The sequence below is a fragment of the Tamandua tetradactyla genome, chromosome 6 (genome assembly GCF_023851605.1).
Source record: "Tamandua tetradactyla isolate mTamTet1 chromosome 6, mTamTet1.pri, whole genome shotgun sequence".
Lineage (NCBI taxonomy): Eukaryota > Metazoa > Chordata > Mammalia > Pilosa > Myrmecophagidae > Tamandua > Tamandua tetradactyla.
In genome coordinates, this window is record NC_135332.1 from 125,581,193 (window position 1) to 125,599,900 (window position 18,708).

Sequence of the window (18,708 nt, forward strand, 5' to 3'; positions counted from 1 at the left end):
TATATAAAAAAATACTTCGTTGGGTATAGAAGAAATACATCAGGCAGGAGTATTAATTTGAATTTATGGGTAAAATGCAATTACTTTTGGCATGTATTTTTTAAAAAGCAATTTTTTTGAGATATGTTCACACACCAAATAATTCATCCAAAGTATACAATCAATGACTCACGGTATCATCATTATAGTTGTACATTCATCACCACCATGAATTTTAGAACATTTTCATTACTTGAAGAAAAAAAAAAAGAACACCAAAACATCCCAAACTCCTTATTCCCCCTATTATTTATTTATTTTTGTTTTTATTTTATTATTCATCCATGTATACACTGGATAAAAGGAGTGTCAGTCACAAAGTTTTCACAATCAGAGTCATATAATAAAAGCTATATAGGCGGGCCGCGGTGGCTCAGTGGGCAAGAGTGCTTGCCTGCTATGCCGGAGGACCTCGGTTCGATTCCCGGCCCCAGCCCATGTAAAAAACAAACAAACAAAACAAAATATAATAAAACAAGAAAATGTTTAAAGATGTTTCCCTTTCTTCCTTCCTTCCTTCTATCCTTCCTTCCTTCTCTGTCTTTCCTTCCCTTCCTCCCTCTCTTTAAAAAAAAAAAAAAAAAAAAAAAAAAAAAAAAAAGCTATATATACAATCATCATCAATAATTCAGCCTACTGGATTACAGTTCAACAGATTCAGGTATTTCCTTCTAGCTATTCCAATACACTAGAAACTAAGAAGGAATACCCATAGAATGCCTAAGAATAACCTCCAGAATGACTTCTCGACTCTATTTGAAATCTCTTAGCCATTGAAACTTCATTTCTTTTCCCCCTTTTGGTCAAGAAGGCATTCTCAATTGTCCAATGCCAAGGCCAGACTCATCCTTGGGAGTCAGGTCCCATGTTGCCAGGGAGACTTACACTTCTGGGAGTTGTGGCCCTCATAGGGGGGAGGGTAGTGAGTTTATCTGCAGAGTTGGTTGAAAGAGAGAGTTTGGCATACATTTTGCTTTTGTATAGAGAGACTGTAGTTAAGTTAGCCTACCCCATTCTTCTCCTTTGTAATACATTCATACAAACAAAAAGGTAACTATGACTGGATGGGTCTCTTTATCAGGGATTTGCCCCAAAGTAGTTAGGTAATACCAAGAAATTCCCTTCCTGAGCATCAGATTCTTCATTCAAAATCCTAGAAGACTGAATGACTTATCTCTAAATTTTCACCATTCATGTACAAATATCAATTTATACATTGTGACATAAGACTCTACTTCTTTGCCATATGCTGTTAGGCTTGGCCATGTGACTTACTAAAAAAAGAAAAGTGATACATGGGTCTTCTAAGGACCAGTCTATGCTCGCCATCTCCTTCCTCTGCCATAAGAATGGCCATGTCCTGGAAAAGGACTTGTTCCTTCAGCATAGATTCTGGAGTAAAGATGATATTGAGCAGAGTCACAGCCAACGAAAAAAGGTGACATTAAACAAATCAGAAATATATCTTTGTTGCTGTTAACACAGCATAACCTAGTAAAAGCTGAATAAATATAAGAATATGCTGATAAATGAGCAACAGTTCATAAAAACTTCCAAACACAAAAATAACATTTAATAGAAAATTAATAATGTAATTTATGACACAATGAAAATAAATTAAAAAGCAGCTTCTAAAAATAATAAAGTAATTGTATTAAAAAAACTGTCTTAACCATGTACAGTTTTCTTATGATTTCTGGCTTGAATCCTTGAGTGACTATTCCAAGTAAGAATCTACATTTTTTAAGAATTGTTCCTCATCATTAAGATATTCCAATACAATACTTCCACCATTATATAAAGGACAATCCTCATTACAAATCCATGTTTCCAAAGTATGATCCAAGGGTAAGGCTTCTCCTGAAGTAATGTGACATAACCTTAATTTCTGTTAAGAGAGAAATAAATCACACTGTGAAAAACAACATGCTTGTATAAGGTATCCTATAACTTTTAGAGTGAAAATTATTAAAACTAGCTGTTACCTTAGCTATTGATTTGTTATTGTCATTTTTAAGACTGGCTAAAGAAGCTGCAAAGTCTATGACCTTTCCAATGCTCCATCGGTGGCAAAAGAACATTGGTTTGCTCTTTTCTTTGCTTCCTTTAGGTAAGAAAACCTGAAAGTAAATTCTTTCCGTCTGTAAAAATAAAGAGTTAGAATATAAATCACATATATGAAATAAACATCTGTTTTTGTCTGGTATACCCTTTCCTTTTTTCTTTTGGTCAGAGGGTTACCCACTGATATGAATTTTAGTGGGAATGCCAAAGTACCCCAGCATCCATCTATATGCATTGCACAAGACCTCTGGCCACATAATGGTGTGCAAAAATAGACATGTGACTTATGTTAGTTAATCAAGGTGTTGTCCTGGGATGTTCAAAAGCTAGCGGGTGGAACTTGGTATTGATGGTAAGTTAAGACTTTTCTGAGTTGACTTACTGAATTAAACCTGGAGTTGCCTGGAGCCATCCGCCCACTGCCCCAATGTAGAAAAAGTTGCCTCAAATTGAAAAGAATAAGTTCAATGCACAGACAGAAGGCAGAAAAACAGATGGACTCTTTCAATAACATGTGAGTCCCTGAATTTGGTCAACCCTTGAGAACAGAACAATCTCTGTCATTGTTCATTATGAGAAAAAAAATCCTGCTTTGATTAAAACTAGCTGAAGTCAAGATTATGCCATTTGCAACTGAAAGATTTCTGACACCCATAATTTTTTTTTATGTGAAAGACCTCACTACGTATCTTTAGAGACAACTGTAGTTTTAGAACAAAGAAATTTGTTAAAAAATTAGATAGGTACCGTCTCAGCAAGAGAGAGGTATTCTGAGGTGGTTCTTCTAGTATTCTATACACTAGCTGCTTCCTTTATTGTATTTTCTTGCTAAATTAACAGATGAAGGAAAGGAAGAATAGGAACAAAGATTCTTGGCCCCTCATCTTCCCTGATTACCAAAAGTGTCTGTAAAAAAAAAAGAGGTGCCAGCTTTACAGATCATTTCCTGTTGCAATACAAATTTGGTATACCTAAAGCATGTCTGTAAAGCATACCTAAAGTTGGGGGGAAAGAGCTCAACCATCTTAAGAAATAATATATTCAACACAATTCCCATTCAGATCTAAGGAATTCAGATTTGTTGAAGACCAACCAAGTTTGTTTCTACAGAAAAAAACACATTAACAAAAAACACACACTTAAAGAGAAGTTATTAGATGTTCAAGCTTTGGGTCAAATACTATAAACTAACAGTCTCTGTTTTAAAAATAAAATAACAGGAATATAAATAGGAAAAGAGTAAATTAAAGAGAAAATATGCCTGAGGATCAAAAATGAAACAAATTTAAAGTGACAGCAGGGTTGAAGCCACAGGCCTTCAGGGCTTCAGAAAGGAAAAAGGTAAAAAGGAGTTTGTCTTTGTGGGTTTATAGGAGTAACAGCACCACATGGGAGATTAAGCACCTGAGACAGACTCACTGCCTGGAAGCAAAGGCTATTGTGGGGCTCACCTCTAAGAAAGGAGGCTAAAGAAGTTACTGCAGAATGTTGAACTGGGCTATTGTTTATATAAGACAATATTTAGGGAGGTAGAAAAGCATAAACATAATCTCCTCATAATGAACAACGAAGGTTCCTAGGAAAGTAAACAAATCTGTAATCATCTGAAAATCTGTGTAGGGCAGAAGCCCAAACTGCCAATCTCAGGCTTGGATCTAGAATGGGGGCTTCCAGGTGGGTGGGACCAGAAGAAGAAAATGAAAAGATAGGGAGAGGCAAGTGGAGGGAGTGAGAAAAAAATAGAAAGAAACTGCTACTCAAGATGAACATATAAAATCTGTAAATCAAACTTGAAGGTTAACTCATTATAGGCAAAGTGAAAATAACCAAACTTGAAAAGCCACATTAAAACAAGTTTGTTTAGGATGCACAATGAGACAAATGAAGGAATATCCACAAAGAAGAAGAAGTTATGAAACTAAAACAGGTAGAAATAAAACAAGATATGAAGCTCCAATTAGAAACATGAAAAATAAGAACTCAAACAGGATAAATGTCTATAATCTTTTATTAAAAGGTTTAATTAATTAAAGATAGATTTGTAGAAGTCACCCAGAATATAGCAAAGAGATATGAAGATAGAAATTGTGAAAGGCAGCTATAAAATTGGAAGATAAACTGAGATTCCCACGCATATATGTAGCAGAATTTTTAAAAGATGAGAGTAACAGAAATAGTGAAGTAATATTCAAAGAGAAAATGACAATTTTCCAAAAGTGAAAATAAGTCCAATTTAAAATGTTTCTCAAGTGCCAAACTGAATAAATAAAAGTAAATCTACCCTAGAAATACTGAACTGAAAAACTTGAAAAGCTGCCAAGAAAAGACAGATTACCTATAAAGCAATGAGAATGAGACTGATAAGACATTTCCACAACAATAGATGACAGAGGTTAAATGAATTGTATATTAAGAGATGCGTTTAATGCGCATCTTAGCTAAAGTGAGGACAAAATAAAGGCACTGTCAGATAAAAAAAGACTAAACGTTTATCATCAAAGACCTTTTCTGAATAAAGTACTAAAGAATGTCATTGAGCAAATACAAAAGTGAGCCCTATAGGAAAATGCAACTCCAAAAAACATATGTAGGTAATATAAATAGCTATCAGCTTAATGATCATTATGGGTGAACAAAGATGATTGGCAGACACTCAAATGGTTAAAAAGCATGTTAAGTTCCTTGTCTTAATCAGGGGGATTGTGACACCAAGCAGTTGTAGCTATTGAAAGAAAAATTGATTTTAAATATATATCTTAAGAATGCAAGCACATGCTTGCTATTTCCTTTATTATTCAACATTATCCTGGAGATCTAAATAATGTAGTACAAGCAAATTAAATAATTGGTATAATAATTGGAAAAAAAAAAGCTAAAGCCATCTTTATTTGTGAATGGGGTATGATTGTACACCTAGGAAATTTAAAGCAGTAGGAGGGGAAAAAAAAAAACTTCTAAAATTAAGGATTTGGTAATATGGCTGAGACCACACATGCTATGTTATTTCCTGCTTTATATAATCATTTCCTTCAGTTCCCCCATTTTTACCTTTAAAGAGTCTATATTCTTTAACAGTTTTTGTTTGGGGTCTGTCAATCACAATCTTGTTCCATTGTGACAATCATGAAAATCCCAACAGAACTTTTTTTGTTTAAAATTTGGAAAAAATAATCATAAAATTCAAATGGATGCTAAAAAATTGCTGAGAAAAACATGGAAAAAATGAGATGAAACCTGTATTATCAGATATCAGAACATTCTATAAAGCTACTATATCAAATCAATTAAGTATTAATATGTGGGAAAAAAATGGGTGAGTGGAATAGAATAGGATATCCAATAGATCCCAGGTTATATATAAAATTTTAACTTACCATGAAAGGGATATTTCAGTATTTCAATTCAATGGGACACAGATGATTTATTTAGTAATTGAGGTGATAGCAAAACTAGCTAAACAACTGGAGTCCTTAGCTCATATCATATGCTAAAACAAATTCTGGATGGATTAAAAACAAGTACACAAAAATTAAAATTCCTTAAGAAAACCTAGGTGCAAACTAGGAGAGTAAGGGGAAGCCTTCTTAACCAAAAAAGAAATGAAAGAAAAGACAGACAAACATATTTACAGGTTTGATACTGTAATGAGAGTCATAATAGAATGAAGTTGATAGATTTTGAAAAGAATATTTGCAAAGCAAACTGATTATAGAGAAAGGATTAGTAGCTACTAATAATAGGAGAGTTTCCATAAATTGAGCAAATAAAATTAAAAAATAAAAATAAATAACCCAACAGAAAAATGAACAAAGGATGTGCTTGGGCAATTCAGAGAAGAGCAATTTCCAATGACCAACAAACATATGAAAAGATGTTCAAAGTGAACAGTAGTCAGGGAAACATGAATTAAAGCTATAATGAGATATTTTTTGTAGCCACCCAACTGAAAAACAATAAAGAGTTGATAACTCTTTTTCTTCTCCTCCAACATAAGAGGATAAGGGTACTCTCTTAAAAAAGAGACTGTATATTGAACTGGTTATGATGGCAGGCTTTCACTACCAAAGTAATCTCAAACAACACCTAACTTCAGTTTACTCATGTGTGAAATGAGGATATTAATATATCACAGAAAAGGAGAGACAAAGGCAATAAAAAATCTAGAGCCACAATACAATGTTCGGTATATAATAAGTAGTCAATAAAGATTGACCATTTTAATTATTATTGATAGAAGTATGAATGGTTGCAACTTCTCTGGAAAGCAACTTGGCAACTTCTATTAAAATCAAAATTACACTTAACTCTTTGACACGGTAAACACATTTCTGGGCATCTAACTCAGGGAATAAATTGAAGCTATGTATCTCAGAAAGTTTATAGTGTCCAAAAAAACTAGAATCAAAGTAAATGCTCATGAATTAAGAAAATGACTAAATTAAGCCACAATACATCTACACTATGGAATATTATGCAACTTTTGAAGAACAAGATTTGGAACATTACAGCTTACTTCAAGGAATTTCCACTAGTATTAATGAGATGGATATACTGAAAGATCATATATAATTTATTCAAACCCTGCTTTATTTTTTTCACAGCCCTAACTGCTATCTGATACTATATTATATATTTAATATGTTTCACCCCAAGAAAATAAAGCTACATTAGGGTAGGGACTGTTTTATTCACTGATGTAACCCTAAGATCCAGTATATAACAGGTGATCAAAATAAGTTTGCTGAATAAATTAATATGCCATTTTTGTAAAATAGTGACATACCTGCAAAAACTAACTCTATATGCTTTTGTCTATATAGACAGATTACATCTCCATTTATATAAAATTATACACACATATATTATGTAATACCGAAAGATATATATACATATATATATATGGGGTAAGCGCATATAAATATGCATATGTATATGTGCACACATGAACATTCAAGACGCAGGGGAAAAAGCTGTGGACTGCTCCATGATACATTTTGAGTATGGTAAGGATATGGCCTCTGAAGCCAGCTTGCCTGGTTTCAATTCCCAGTTCTCCACTTACTAGCTATGTTACTATCAAGTTACTTAAACTTTTTGTGACTCAGTTTTCTCATATGTAAAACAAGGATAATCTATCCCATAAACTTGTTGTGAGGATAAAATGTGAGAAGAGTGTCTGGATCAAAAATACTAGAGATGTTTTTATTCTATTATGTCTTAAGTAATAAGGCATTGCAAAATATGTGAATAATATTACTGGATATTTTAGGGAAGGCTCTCTCAACCACAGCACTACTGACATTTTGGATCAAAAAATTCTTTGGGGGGACTATATTGTGCAATGTTGGATGTTTAGTGGCATCCCTGGCCTCTATCTACTAGGTATCAGCAGCACCTCCATGACGTTGTGACAATCAAAAAGGTCCCAAACATTGCAAATGTCCCTTTCCCTTTAAGGGCAAAATCACTCTCAGCTGAGAACTGCTGCTTTGGGGGGGATGGAAATAGATGGAAACACAAGAGGATATGTTTGTTTCTTTATACATATTTTAATAGCTAATGCTTATTAAAAATAGATACTACCTTTAAAAATTTAAAAAACATATAAGAAAAACTCAAAAAGGAAAAAAATTAAAGATAATTACTAAAAAAAGAAAACTATAATCAATGATTTCTAACTCGGCAGAATAAAAGGAAATACAGAGAATTCAATACAACAGATGACAGGAAAAGAGAAAGAATCAAAGAAGAAGAATGATAAGCAGAAAATACAAGACAAAAGAAATAAAGTCAAATGTATCAGTGATTACAATAAATACAAATGGTTTTGATTCACCTACAAAAGAAAGATATCATCAAACTGGATTAAAAAAATGAAGTTCAGGAATAGCTGCTTACAAAAGACATTATAAAACAAAAAGTTAAATATAAAGGCAAGAAAAAGAGACATAATAAATATTCACCAGAAGAAAGCTTGCAGAACAGTATTATTTTCATTCAAAGTGGAATGTAAGGCAATTTATAAAAAAGATAGGACATGCACCTAATAAATAATATATAACTCAACAAAACTATTAGAATTACAAGAAAACAATTGACAAAAAAAAAAAAAGCCACAATGAGACTTAATATATCTGTCTCATCAACTCAAAGAGAACAAAAATTAGTAAGGACATAAATTGTTTGAACAACATAATCGGCAATAGCTAGTATGTATATAGAGCCCAGCATCAGAGAAATAAAACTTTTCTTCTCAAGTATACACAGAATGAACATAAACTTGATCATAAACTAGGCCACAAAGAAAATCTAAAGAAATTAAACATTATTAAGACTATATAGACTCTGACTCCAATACAATACAATTAGAAATTTTAAAAAAGTAAAATAAAAAAAAAAAAAGAACAGCAACTACCAAAAAATCCACATTTGAAAATTCAAAACATTCTTTTATATAACTCAAGATTTAAAGAGAAAAATCAAATTGGAAATGAAAAAAACAATCTAGAAATTATCTATAGTAAATGAATAAATAATGAATATAAAAACTTGGGGAATACAACTATTGCAATACTTCAAGGGAAATTTATAGCCTTCAATGCATTTCTTAAAAAGTAAAATACTAAAATTAGTCTCAACGTATCTTCCTCTAGATTAATTATTCCTTACAAAGAGAAAAACAGTAACTTTATAGCAGAGATATCTAGTAGACACTTTCTTAACTGTGTGATTGATGGAAAAACCACCAAAAACAGGACAAAGTATGCACTTCCTGATAAGCTGCTCTCACTTCTGAAACACTCCTTCAAAAAATGCATAACCTGAATCAAATCATGATGCAGCATCAGTCAAATCCAAATTGTAGGACTTTCAACAAAATAACTAGTTTCTATTCTTTATAAAGGTCATGACAGATGAAGAAATGAGGAACTATTCCAGGTGAGACATGACTAAAGTGACATGAATAACAAATGCTTAATACTAGGTTGGGTTTTAGACAGGAGGGAACAGCTAGTTACAAAGGATATTATTGGAACAATTGTTAAAACTTGAATATGGACTGTTGAATTAGCTAGTACTATTATACCAATATTAAAGTTTCTGAGTTTGATAACTACTATTGTTGTGAAAGAAAATGTCTTTGTTCTTAAGAAAAAAAGAGAAAGATATATTCAAGGGTAAATAGGGGCATGATGTCTGCAACTTCCAAATAGTAAATAATACACACACAAAGACATATATATGCATACATATAGAGAGAAACCATAAATTATAAGGAAGTAAGGCAAAATGTAAATAATTGGTGCATTTGGGAAAAGGGTAGGGAAAAATTCTCAGAACTTTCTTGAAATTTTTCTGTTTGAAATTGTATCAAAATAAATAAAACTCTATAGTCTTAATGTTTAATTTCTTTAGATTTTCTTTGTGGCCTAGTTCATGATCAAGTTTTATGTTCATTCTACGTATACTTGAGGAGAAGAAAAGTGTTTTATTTCTCTGATGCTGGGCTCTATATACATATTAGCTGTCTACAAGCTTGCTGATTATGTTGTTCAAACAATTTATGTCCTTACTAATTTTTGTTCTGTTTGATGTAACAGTTTCTGAGACAGATATATTAAGTCTCATTGTGGCTGTTTTTTCATCAATTATTTTCTTGTAACTCTAACAGTTTTGTTGAGCTATATATTATTAGGTGCATGTCCTATCTTTTTTATAAATTTGTCTTACATGCTATTCTGAATGAAGATAATACTGTTCTGTAAGCTTTCTTCTGGTGAATCAAAATAAAAAGTTACTAAGGTAAGCAAGACTGAAATTAAATTACTTAACCTCAGTGTGAAAAAGTTTAAAAAAGAACATCAGAAAAAACCTAAACAAAGCAGAGCAAAGAAATAATATAAGAGCAGATATTAGTGAAACAGAAAACAAAGAAATAATAGAGAGATCAATAAAACAAAAAATTGACTCTTTGAAAAGACTGACAAAATAATAATAATAAAGGCAAACCTAGCAAGACCGATCAAGGAGGAAATAAGTACAATTTAAAAATATGGAATGGGGTGATTGACTAGATGCAACAGAGATTTTGAAACACTAAGAGAATACCACGAACATCTTGAAAGCAAGCATTTGAAAATCTACACTAAACATTTTATAGAAAAATATTATTTACTAAAATTTACTTCACAAGGAACAGATGATCAAAATGAAGTAAGAACTATTTAAAACACTGAAATAGTATTCAAAATTCTCCTATCAAAAAATACAACAGATCAGAGGGTTATGATAAATGCATCTTATTAAACCTCCAAGAACAAATAATCCTCATCTTCTCCAACCATCCCAAAGAACAAATGAGGGAAAGCTACGCAACTAATTTTACAAATAAACCTTGATACTTTCCTCACTAACTTTTCAGTTATTATTATTAAAATAAATTTCTGTTGCTTTAAGCCACCTAGTTTGTGGTATTTTGTTACAGCAGCACTAGGAATTTAAGATACAATTCATTAAAAAATGAGCAAAAGATATGAACAAATAAATCACAGAAGAATGCCAATAAACAAATGCAAAGTCGCTCAACTTCATTAGTATTACAGAAATTCAACTTTAAATACAGCGAGGTATCATTTCATACCTATCATACTTATACCTATTGTTTGGTAATAATAAAACATAAATTCTGCAAGAGACTGAAATTCCCAGACAGTACAGGAGACAGATACATCAGTACAACCACTGATTACAGGAAGTGAACAGTATCTAGTAAAGCTGGAGATAAGCAAGCCCAAGGCCCAGCTTTTCTATTTTTAAGTATATTCCTTACAGTAGCACTTTGAATCTGATGATCTTGATTAATTAGGGACTGTAAAATCAATGTAGTGGTTTCTGACTAGCATTTTAAAAAATGAAATAAAAAAAGAATAAAAATATCAATGTATATAATAGATAGTAAGACTAAGTATTGTTTAATAAAACTGTGCTAAGTTATGTATGTATATATGTATGTCCTGGGTTGTTATTTAAAATGTAACTGGAATTGCAGAGTTTTAAAGGAAATGCGCTAGAGAAATTCTCCCACACATACATAAGGATAGTCACTGTAGTAAAAACTAATTAGAAAAATTAATAGCAAAAAAATTATAAATCTTAATTTTGTTCATTAACACAATGGGTAAACGGTGGTATATCCATACTAAACAGTAAGCAGCTATCAAAATGAATGAACTAAACTAAAAGTATCTGTATGGATAGTTAGGATGTAAAGTGAAAAAAAAACCAAGGGAAGGGGGATACAGACAGTATGTTGTCATTTCTGTAACGTTCAAAAATTCAGAAACTATAAATTACTTATACAAACACATACCATCTAATATTAGGAATGATACATATCAGATTCAGGTTAGTTTTCTTTGAGGGAAGGGAGGAGTTTTTAGGGGGTTTCAACTATAGTTGGAATTTGTTTTTTTACAATCACTAAGACCAACCTGTGGCAATGATTTATCCCCATCAGCATGCATCTTTAATTTCAGCAATGCAACCTTTGCAGCTGTTTCACTATTTTTTGCACCTTTCCGTCGTTTACTCACTGCCTGTCCTGTTTTGGAATCTAAGAAATAAGCACATAAACACATAAAAACTTTTGTAGATTTTCCAGAGTTTTATCATAAAACATTAATTAATTAGGTCTTGAGACTTCCACAAATTATACACAAGTGAGATACAGAGACCAATTCATGGTATGGGCATTAAATTTACAGGATTAATGGAAAAATATCATCCAGATTGATCTAAGCACATCCAAGAAACTCAGTATTGTATGCTTCTCATCTTCAGAGTAATCCAGAGCAACTACTAACACTTCAACAGAGAAATTGATCTTTCATAACAAGATTTAGTTATAGAAGATCTTAATAAAGGCACTATCCTTAATACAGAATGAAAATTCTGCTGAACTAACATATAGGCAGAGAGCCTAGACTAAGTCACATATATATTTTCTCTCCTGGTATAACATATTTTCAGCAGCCTTCATAGGACCATTGACTATGAAGATTTAGAGACTCAGTTTCAAAAGGATGCAAATCACCACTTCAGCTTCATGAAGCTGGGCTAACTGATCTAAGTAGCCCAGCAAAACAACATCTGGAGGGATTCTTTCTTACAATTTCAAAATCTTCATTGGCCAGTTAGGCCTGTGAGAAATATTATACCAAAAACATCATCAAAATCTATGGCAAGTCATTAATGGGGTTGCTAACAATGCCTTTCATGACTGCTAAGCACAAATGAGAAACAGGAGCTCTGGAAGTAACAGTGTACAGCAACAAGGAGAACAACAAAACAAGCTTTCTAGATACTTGCCAATAATGTCTTTAACAAGTTTCTGAGTGGCAGCCATACGAGGCTGAGGGATTTCCAATTTTTCACATTCATGATCTGACTGATGACGGTGCCTATGAGCAACAGAAAAAGTGACACTACTTCACATATCTGCCTATTACTTAAACAGATAGACAGGTTTTGAATGGTCTGATTGAGCACCTCAGGCAAAAATTCTTCTCACAATAAGGACATATAACTGGCACAAGCTCTCTTTCAGTACAGTTCTTGAATGAACATGGATAAGGTGTACATGTATCTATCTTCAGTCTCTCATTGGTTGCAATTACCTGCACATATAATAAGAGAAAAATGACATTATATTTCACATTTAAAAAAAATCAATAAATCTATTTTGGTAGGCAGTATTCATACTTTTTGCTTTAATTTATTATAGCAAGTAACACATTTACATATAACATACATATTTACATATTACAATAAATACATATTTATTAAGTTGCAAGTTTCCAGTTCTAAGAGCGTGCAAATGCCCAAATTAAGGTACCAACAAGTGGTTACCTTTACTCAAGAAAGGCTGATGCTGAAATACTTCTGTCAGCTGGGAAGGCATGGAAGGAATACCTGCCATTTGCTGGGGTCCGTGGCTTCTGGACACTTCTGTTAACTGAGAAGGGCAAGGCAACATCTGCTAGCTTTCTCTTCCAACTTCTTCAATGGCTTCCCAGGGGCATTTACTTTCATCTCCAAAGATCTCTGGCTATGTGGGCTGTGTCATCACTGAAGTTTTTTCCAAAACAGTTCCCCCTTAAAGGGCTCAAGTAAGCAACCCCACCTTGAATGGGTGGACACACATCTCCATGGAAACAATCAAAAAGATCCTACCCAGTAACACTGAATTAGGATTAAAGAACAAGGCTTTTCTGGGGTACATGATAGTTTCAAACCGGCACAATGACTTCAAAAATTTCACAATTTTCCTACTGAGTTATATTTACCCTCTAAACCAAGTTTAAAATGACTACTCATTTTTCTGCTTTGTAGCAGTTCCACACCAAGATGCTCCCATAATAACACTTGGTAAACCATTTCAAATGGTAAATCATATCTACTTTTTATTCTGATTTTAGGGGACAAAACATATTTAAAAGAACATTTTAAAATTACAAATTTATTCATGAAGTGGAGGATTAAAGACAGTTTCCACAACCATATATTATTCTCTATGCTGTATTTGATATTTTAATACCAGCAAGTATCAAACTGGGAAAGAAAGGTTTTATAAAATAAAAAGTCTAGATTAGTCATGATGTTCTGAATATTAAGTAACTAGGTCACTGTAGTTGAGTGAATTTAAGGAAATAATTGCTTGAAAACCCCAACCAAAGAGCAGTCCCCTACATGACAGTTCTACAATTAACTATCCTTCCAAATTCGTTCCACTAGCCTTAAAGTAAAATAATTTCAATTTCACAATTTGATTATGAGATCTAATAATCTGAGAGACAGCCATAGAAATAGAATGATAACATAAGAAAAAAAAAAGGATGAGGGCAGATTTATAAACTGTGTAAGAAACATAAGTTTTAGCTTATATATAGCCCTAAATGAATATTTCTTTCCAATTACTCCCACATACACAAACACATTGTTAATTTTTATTTACCCCAGATAAATCACCTAAACTTCTAAGGGTCAGATTTTGACTGAAGCTCATTTAACCTTAATTCTCTGTAACAGAGAGAAGAGATATGAAAATCCTTGGTACATGCTTGGGAAGAGGTGCACATGAATAAAATGGCAAATGTTTCTTTCACACCCTTGATGCTTCTTTCCAAATGGAGTAAATTCAGTTTAACTCCCTGCCTCTCTCTGCCCAAGAAGATGAACAACTTATCTGACTGTGTCAAATTTGAGAAAATTACATTAGGCATGGTGGGCTCAGCGTCTCCTTTTTCTTCTCGGAAATGAGTTGCCCTCATGGAAGAGATTTAACTTGGTCCAGCACTGCTGTGACTGGTGGGTAAATCTGCCTAAGTCTGGATTTCCTGTGCAGACCCATCTGGCTCTACACTAAGCATCATCATTCAACTTTTCCTTTATAAATAATAAAGGTGATGATTGGTTTCTATGTGTCATTTCCTTTTTAATATCTCAATTTGTTCACTATTAATTAGGGTTTGGATTTTATTGGATTACAGGTTTGTTCCTAATGGTGGCTGACTATGCCAGAAAAATTTACTACTAAAGAATCCTATCACTAGGCACCGGTGAAAATGTACACAACAGTGAAGGAAAACGGGAGTAGTTTATGATGAGGACATCCATTCTTGTATATTATAAATACATAGCCTAAGCCTGTAAAATAAATTACCTAAATAGAACGGAAATGTAAAGGAATAAGAATTATCAGGATAAAATCTACACAAACCAAGGAACCAGTTTTTCTTTAAAACAAACTGAAAAATAAAAAAGTGAAATAAAGAGCTTCTTTACATAAATCAATTTAGTATTCAAAATTTTAATCTGTGATACACTGACTAGATTTAAATGTAATCAAATTCTGAATGAAAGTACATAAATACAAATATGTTTTATCAGATACAAGAAATATCAAAATACCTCAGAACAGCCATGTGACTCCCTGCTTCTGTGCTCCAGGCTTTCAAAAAAAAAAAAAGCGTTACTTAAATATAATAAAATAATGCATTTACACAAAGATAACTGCAGAAATTTCAGATATTTAAATGTTTAGTATACCTACGACTATGCTCACCACATTAATAACTCTACATATAAGAACAAACTGAAATGTCATATAAATGAAAGATGGAATATCTATAGTCCCTAAAGATTTTAAAATACAACTGTTCAATTTCAATTGAGTGAAAAACAATTTACAACCCTCAATTACCTTTTCTTCGAATGCTTTAAGGCATGTAAAAATACAAAGAATTACTCTTCTTTCTCAAAGATCATCAGTAATAAAATGTCAAAGGTATTTAAATAAAATGTAAATAAAAAACTCAGTATTTGCAGCAAAAAAAAATGTCAAAGGAATGCTCTAGTTCTCAATGATCTACAAATATGTATTACTTTTATTTAGTTCTAACAAATATTTCTGAATTACCTTCTGAAAGAAGCATTGTTTTCAGGGCTCTATTTCATAAATTAAAATGTCTTATACATGAACACTTAATAGCAAAGAGTTTATATTTCCCCAGATCCTTGGTTAGTACCTAGGTTTTACCTTGCGTACTAAAAACTGACATATTTAATTTAACAAATATATCTTAGTTGATAAATTAAGATAAAAAGTAGTAATCATAAATGGATTTGTTTTTCTTACCATATTCCTTATTTTGTGGATATTGCTCTTTCTTTGTTATTAAAAGACACAAATAAAACTAATGTAAAATTCCCATACCCAATCCCATTTCTGGACATCTAAAGATTAGCCGCATGTATGGACAAGTAATCAGAGCCTAGATTAGTCAGTGTTTCTTTTTTTCCAAGTGATTACTATAATAAATATTAAACATCAACAGATAAAGTAACAACTTCTTTAAAGCATTCTGCTTTTCAAAAATAACCTCTTACTATAAACACTAAAATTAATCTAGAATCCTGCATAAAAACTTAACTTACCAAAATATTCCTGAACAACCATCACATACAAATGGAAGAAAATCTAAAATTGAGGGAAAATGTTAATATGTACTGGTCAGTATCTGATTTTGATTTAGATTTCTTTAGTAAAAAGAATTTTAAAATTACGGAACCACTTTTATAGGAAAACTTTCCTTTTTGACCACCATCCTAGTGCCTATGTAACAGTCACCATAATCTCAAGTACTCTGAGAAAGAATGTAAATGGATTGGCGTTATTAGGTGATAAATGCTAATTGTGGAGGGTATACTAAATCAGAAAAAAAGAAGTTCTGATGGGTTTTTTTGGTTTGTTTTGTTTTCCTTCTGGATTTACTAGGTGGTGTTTTTGATGGCTGTATACTACAAAAATCCTGACATGGTGTGAAAAGCTTAGGTTCCAATTCTGATCTCACTGATAAATAACCTAGCAACACTAGGAAGTTACTTAATAATAGAGCTTTGGATATATACATCAGATATAGTTTAATATGTAGTATGTGTGCGTGTGTGTATATATACGTATGTATGTATGTATACAGACATGTAAGCACATGCACAAAGCTCTATTAGGTTTTAAACATGCACATATATAAGTAAGTCTGTATGCATGTGTAAGTAGTGTGTGCATGTGTTTTTGCATGATACATGCCACATCTACCTCACAGATTAATTGTGAAAACAAGGTGATATATACATAAAAGGTCAGGAAACTGAAGTATGTAATATCCTGCAAAATATTTATGTTTTTCAAAATGGAAAACTTGTAAATTCTTGCTCTTTTGAGGCCTTTGGTGACCAAGTAAGTGTTACAGGCAAATATTAGGAGGAAACAGAGGGAAGAGTTATGTTCAAGATATTTCCTGACACCTGGCACCATTCTTCTATCCATTCAGAAGCTAAATGAAATTTTGGACACCTACATAACATACCTTAAATCTTAACTTCTTTCCACAAGTCCAAAACAGCTAGACTCTGGCCTCACCTCAGATACTGACACTTGTAAGAGACTGAAGTTGGAAAGGAAGATGAAATATGTTGCAGATGGGAGATAATGTGCACTGGACCTCACTATGGAGAATAGGCACATCACATATACACAAACTACAGTAAAAATCAATTGACCAGGCTTCCATATGAACCGTCTACAAGTACAGTTTTTTTCCCTGTGAAATGGCTAGCAATCACAGCCACTGGTGAAAAATATAAAGCACTGAGAACCTAGAAGGGACTTACCTGTCCTATTGCCTACGTCCACAGCAAGTATCACTATTCGATTACAGTACTCCCACTAAATCTACGTTAAATCTCAGAGTCCTCAACATAAGTAATTCAGGTACCCACTGCCAATGACTGAAGCTGCAAGGGGAGATGAAATCTATTTGCCAGCCTTCATTGTGTGTGCCAAACGTGATGACAGACGTTTGGAATGACACTCAGGTAGCAAAGACTGGGCAGTCCTGTGTGGCTCTAACGTTGGCAGCACAGGCCTTCAGGTACTTGCCTGTTACTTCAAACAAGCAACCTGAAGCCTGTGCCATCCTACCACTAGGTATTAAATTGGGCTGTGTTATCACAAGGTTTCTCAGTTCAATGGAGAGAGACTATCATCTTATTATTAATGCTCTCTAAAGTAGAGCTTGGATTTCTGAAAGCACTTCTGTGGAAATGACCATATTTTATACTCTTATGTAGTCTCAGTACCTAACACAGAGACTCGGTAAATGCTAAGTCGATGATAATCAGAATAAAAGAATGACAGAGCCGGGAAAGCATAACGATCATCCGGTGGGAAAGACTGAGGTCAAGCTCCCTTTAAGATTCTGGTAAAAGCTTAAGGTCTCCTCACTAGCAGCTCATCTCTTGTGATGCCCGGAACGCCAGGTTAAAACCTGCTGATTTCATCCAAGTCCTTCAACTAACAGATGAATAATGGAGAAATAAACTAAAAGTTTGGGAAAGAGAACTGGTTTGCCCAAGGTCCCAATGGCAGGACAAGAGCGGAAGAGCGGAATCCAGTCTTTCGACTCCTAGACCTATGTCTACCCTCCCGCGCACATAGGAAAAGTAGGTGCTACGAGACCCAGAAGTGCGCTCCGGGAACTTAAGCAAGGCACATGCGAAAATCAAAGTGAGCCCAGTGCAAGGTATGGTTTCAGAAAACGCATGGTTCGCTTCCAAGGAGACCACAAATCTTTTCCAAACACTCAGGGGCACTCAAAAAAGCGCCAGCACATCTCATTCCAGACTCAGGAGGGAGACACTCGCCTCCTCAGGCCCCATCCAGGTCCCGCGGCCTCCCCTCACCCGTCCCACGACTCGCGGAGGCGGAGCGGGGTCTGGTGTCCCGCAGTCCGGGACTGAGGACTCCCCATTCACCTCGTTGTCGACAGTGCTCCACCTGGCAGTGCCGCCCGATGTCCAGCTCCGCCATATCCCAAGCACCACTGAAACAGTGGCCAGAGTGGACGGAGCGATGTGACGTCACGCGCAGGGCCTGCTGGGACCGTGGCGGACCGAGGGGGCGAGCCCGCAGGTGGGGCGGTACGCAGACTGGAACCCGTCTCAGTTGCTGTGAGTTTCCGCGGCCGAGGATAAGAGTCAGATCCA

The 18,708-nt window shown here is 33.9% G+C and overlaps 1 protein-coding gene across 2 annotated transcripts; it reads right to left on the bottom strand.

Moving 5' to 3' along the window:
* Positions 1-644: 644 nt before the first annotated feature.
* ZFAND1 (zinc finger AN1-type containing 1) lies at positions 645-18,610 on the bottom strand. 2 transcript variants are annotated; one of them, XM_077167092.1, is made up of 8 exons: positions 18,478-18,610; positions 16,099-16,141; positions 15,073-15,112; positions 12,652-12,779; positions 12,472-12,563; positions 11,595-11,716; positions 2,025-2,180; positions 645-1,927 (listed from the first exon to the last, which is right to left on the bottom strand). In XM_077167092.1, exons 1-8 carry the CDS (start codon positions 18,530-18,532, stop codon positions 1,757-1,759), a joined length of 807 nt encoding a protein of 268 aa, XP_077023207.1. In that variant the 5' UTR covers positions 18,533-18,610; the 3' UTR covers positions 645-1,756. The 2 variants fall into 2 exon arrangements, with proteins under 2 accessions (XP_077023207.1, XP_077023208.1); XM_077167093.1 differs by lacking the exons at positions 12,652-12,779; positions 16,099-16,141 and having other exon boundaries at positions 18,478-18,608.
* Between the last annotated feature and the right edge of the window lie 98 nt (positions 18,611-18,708).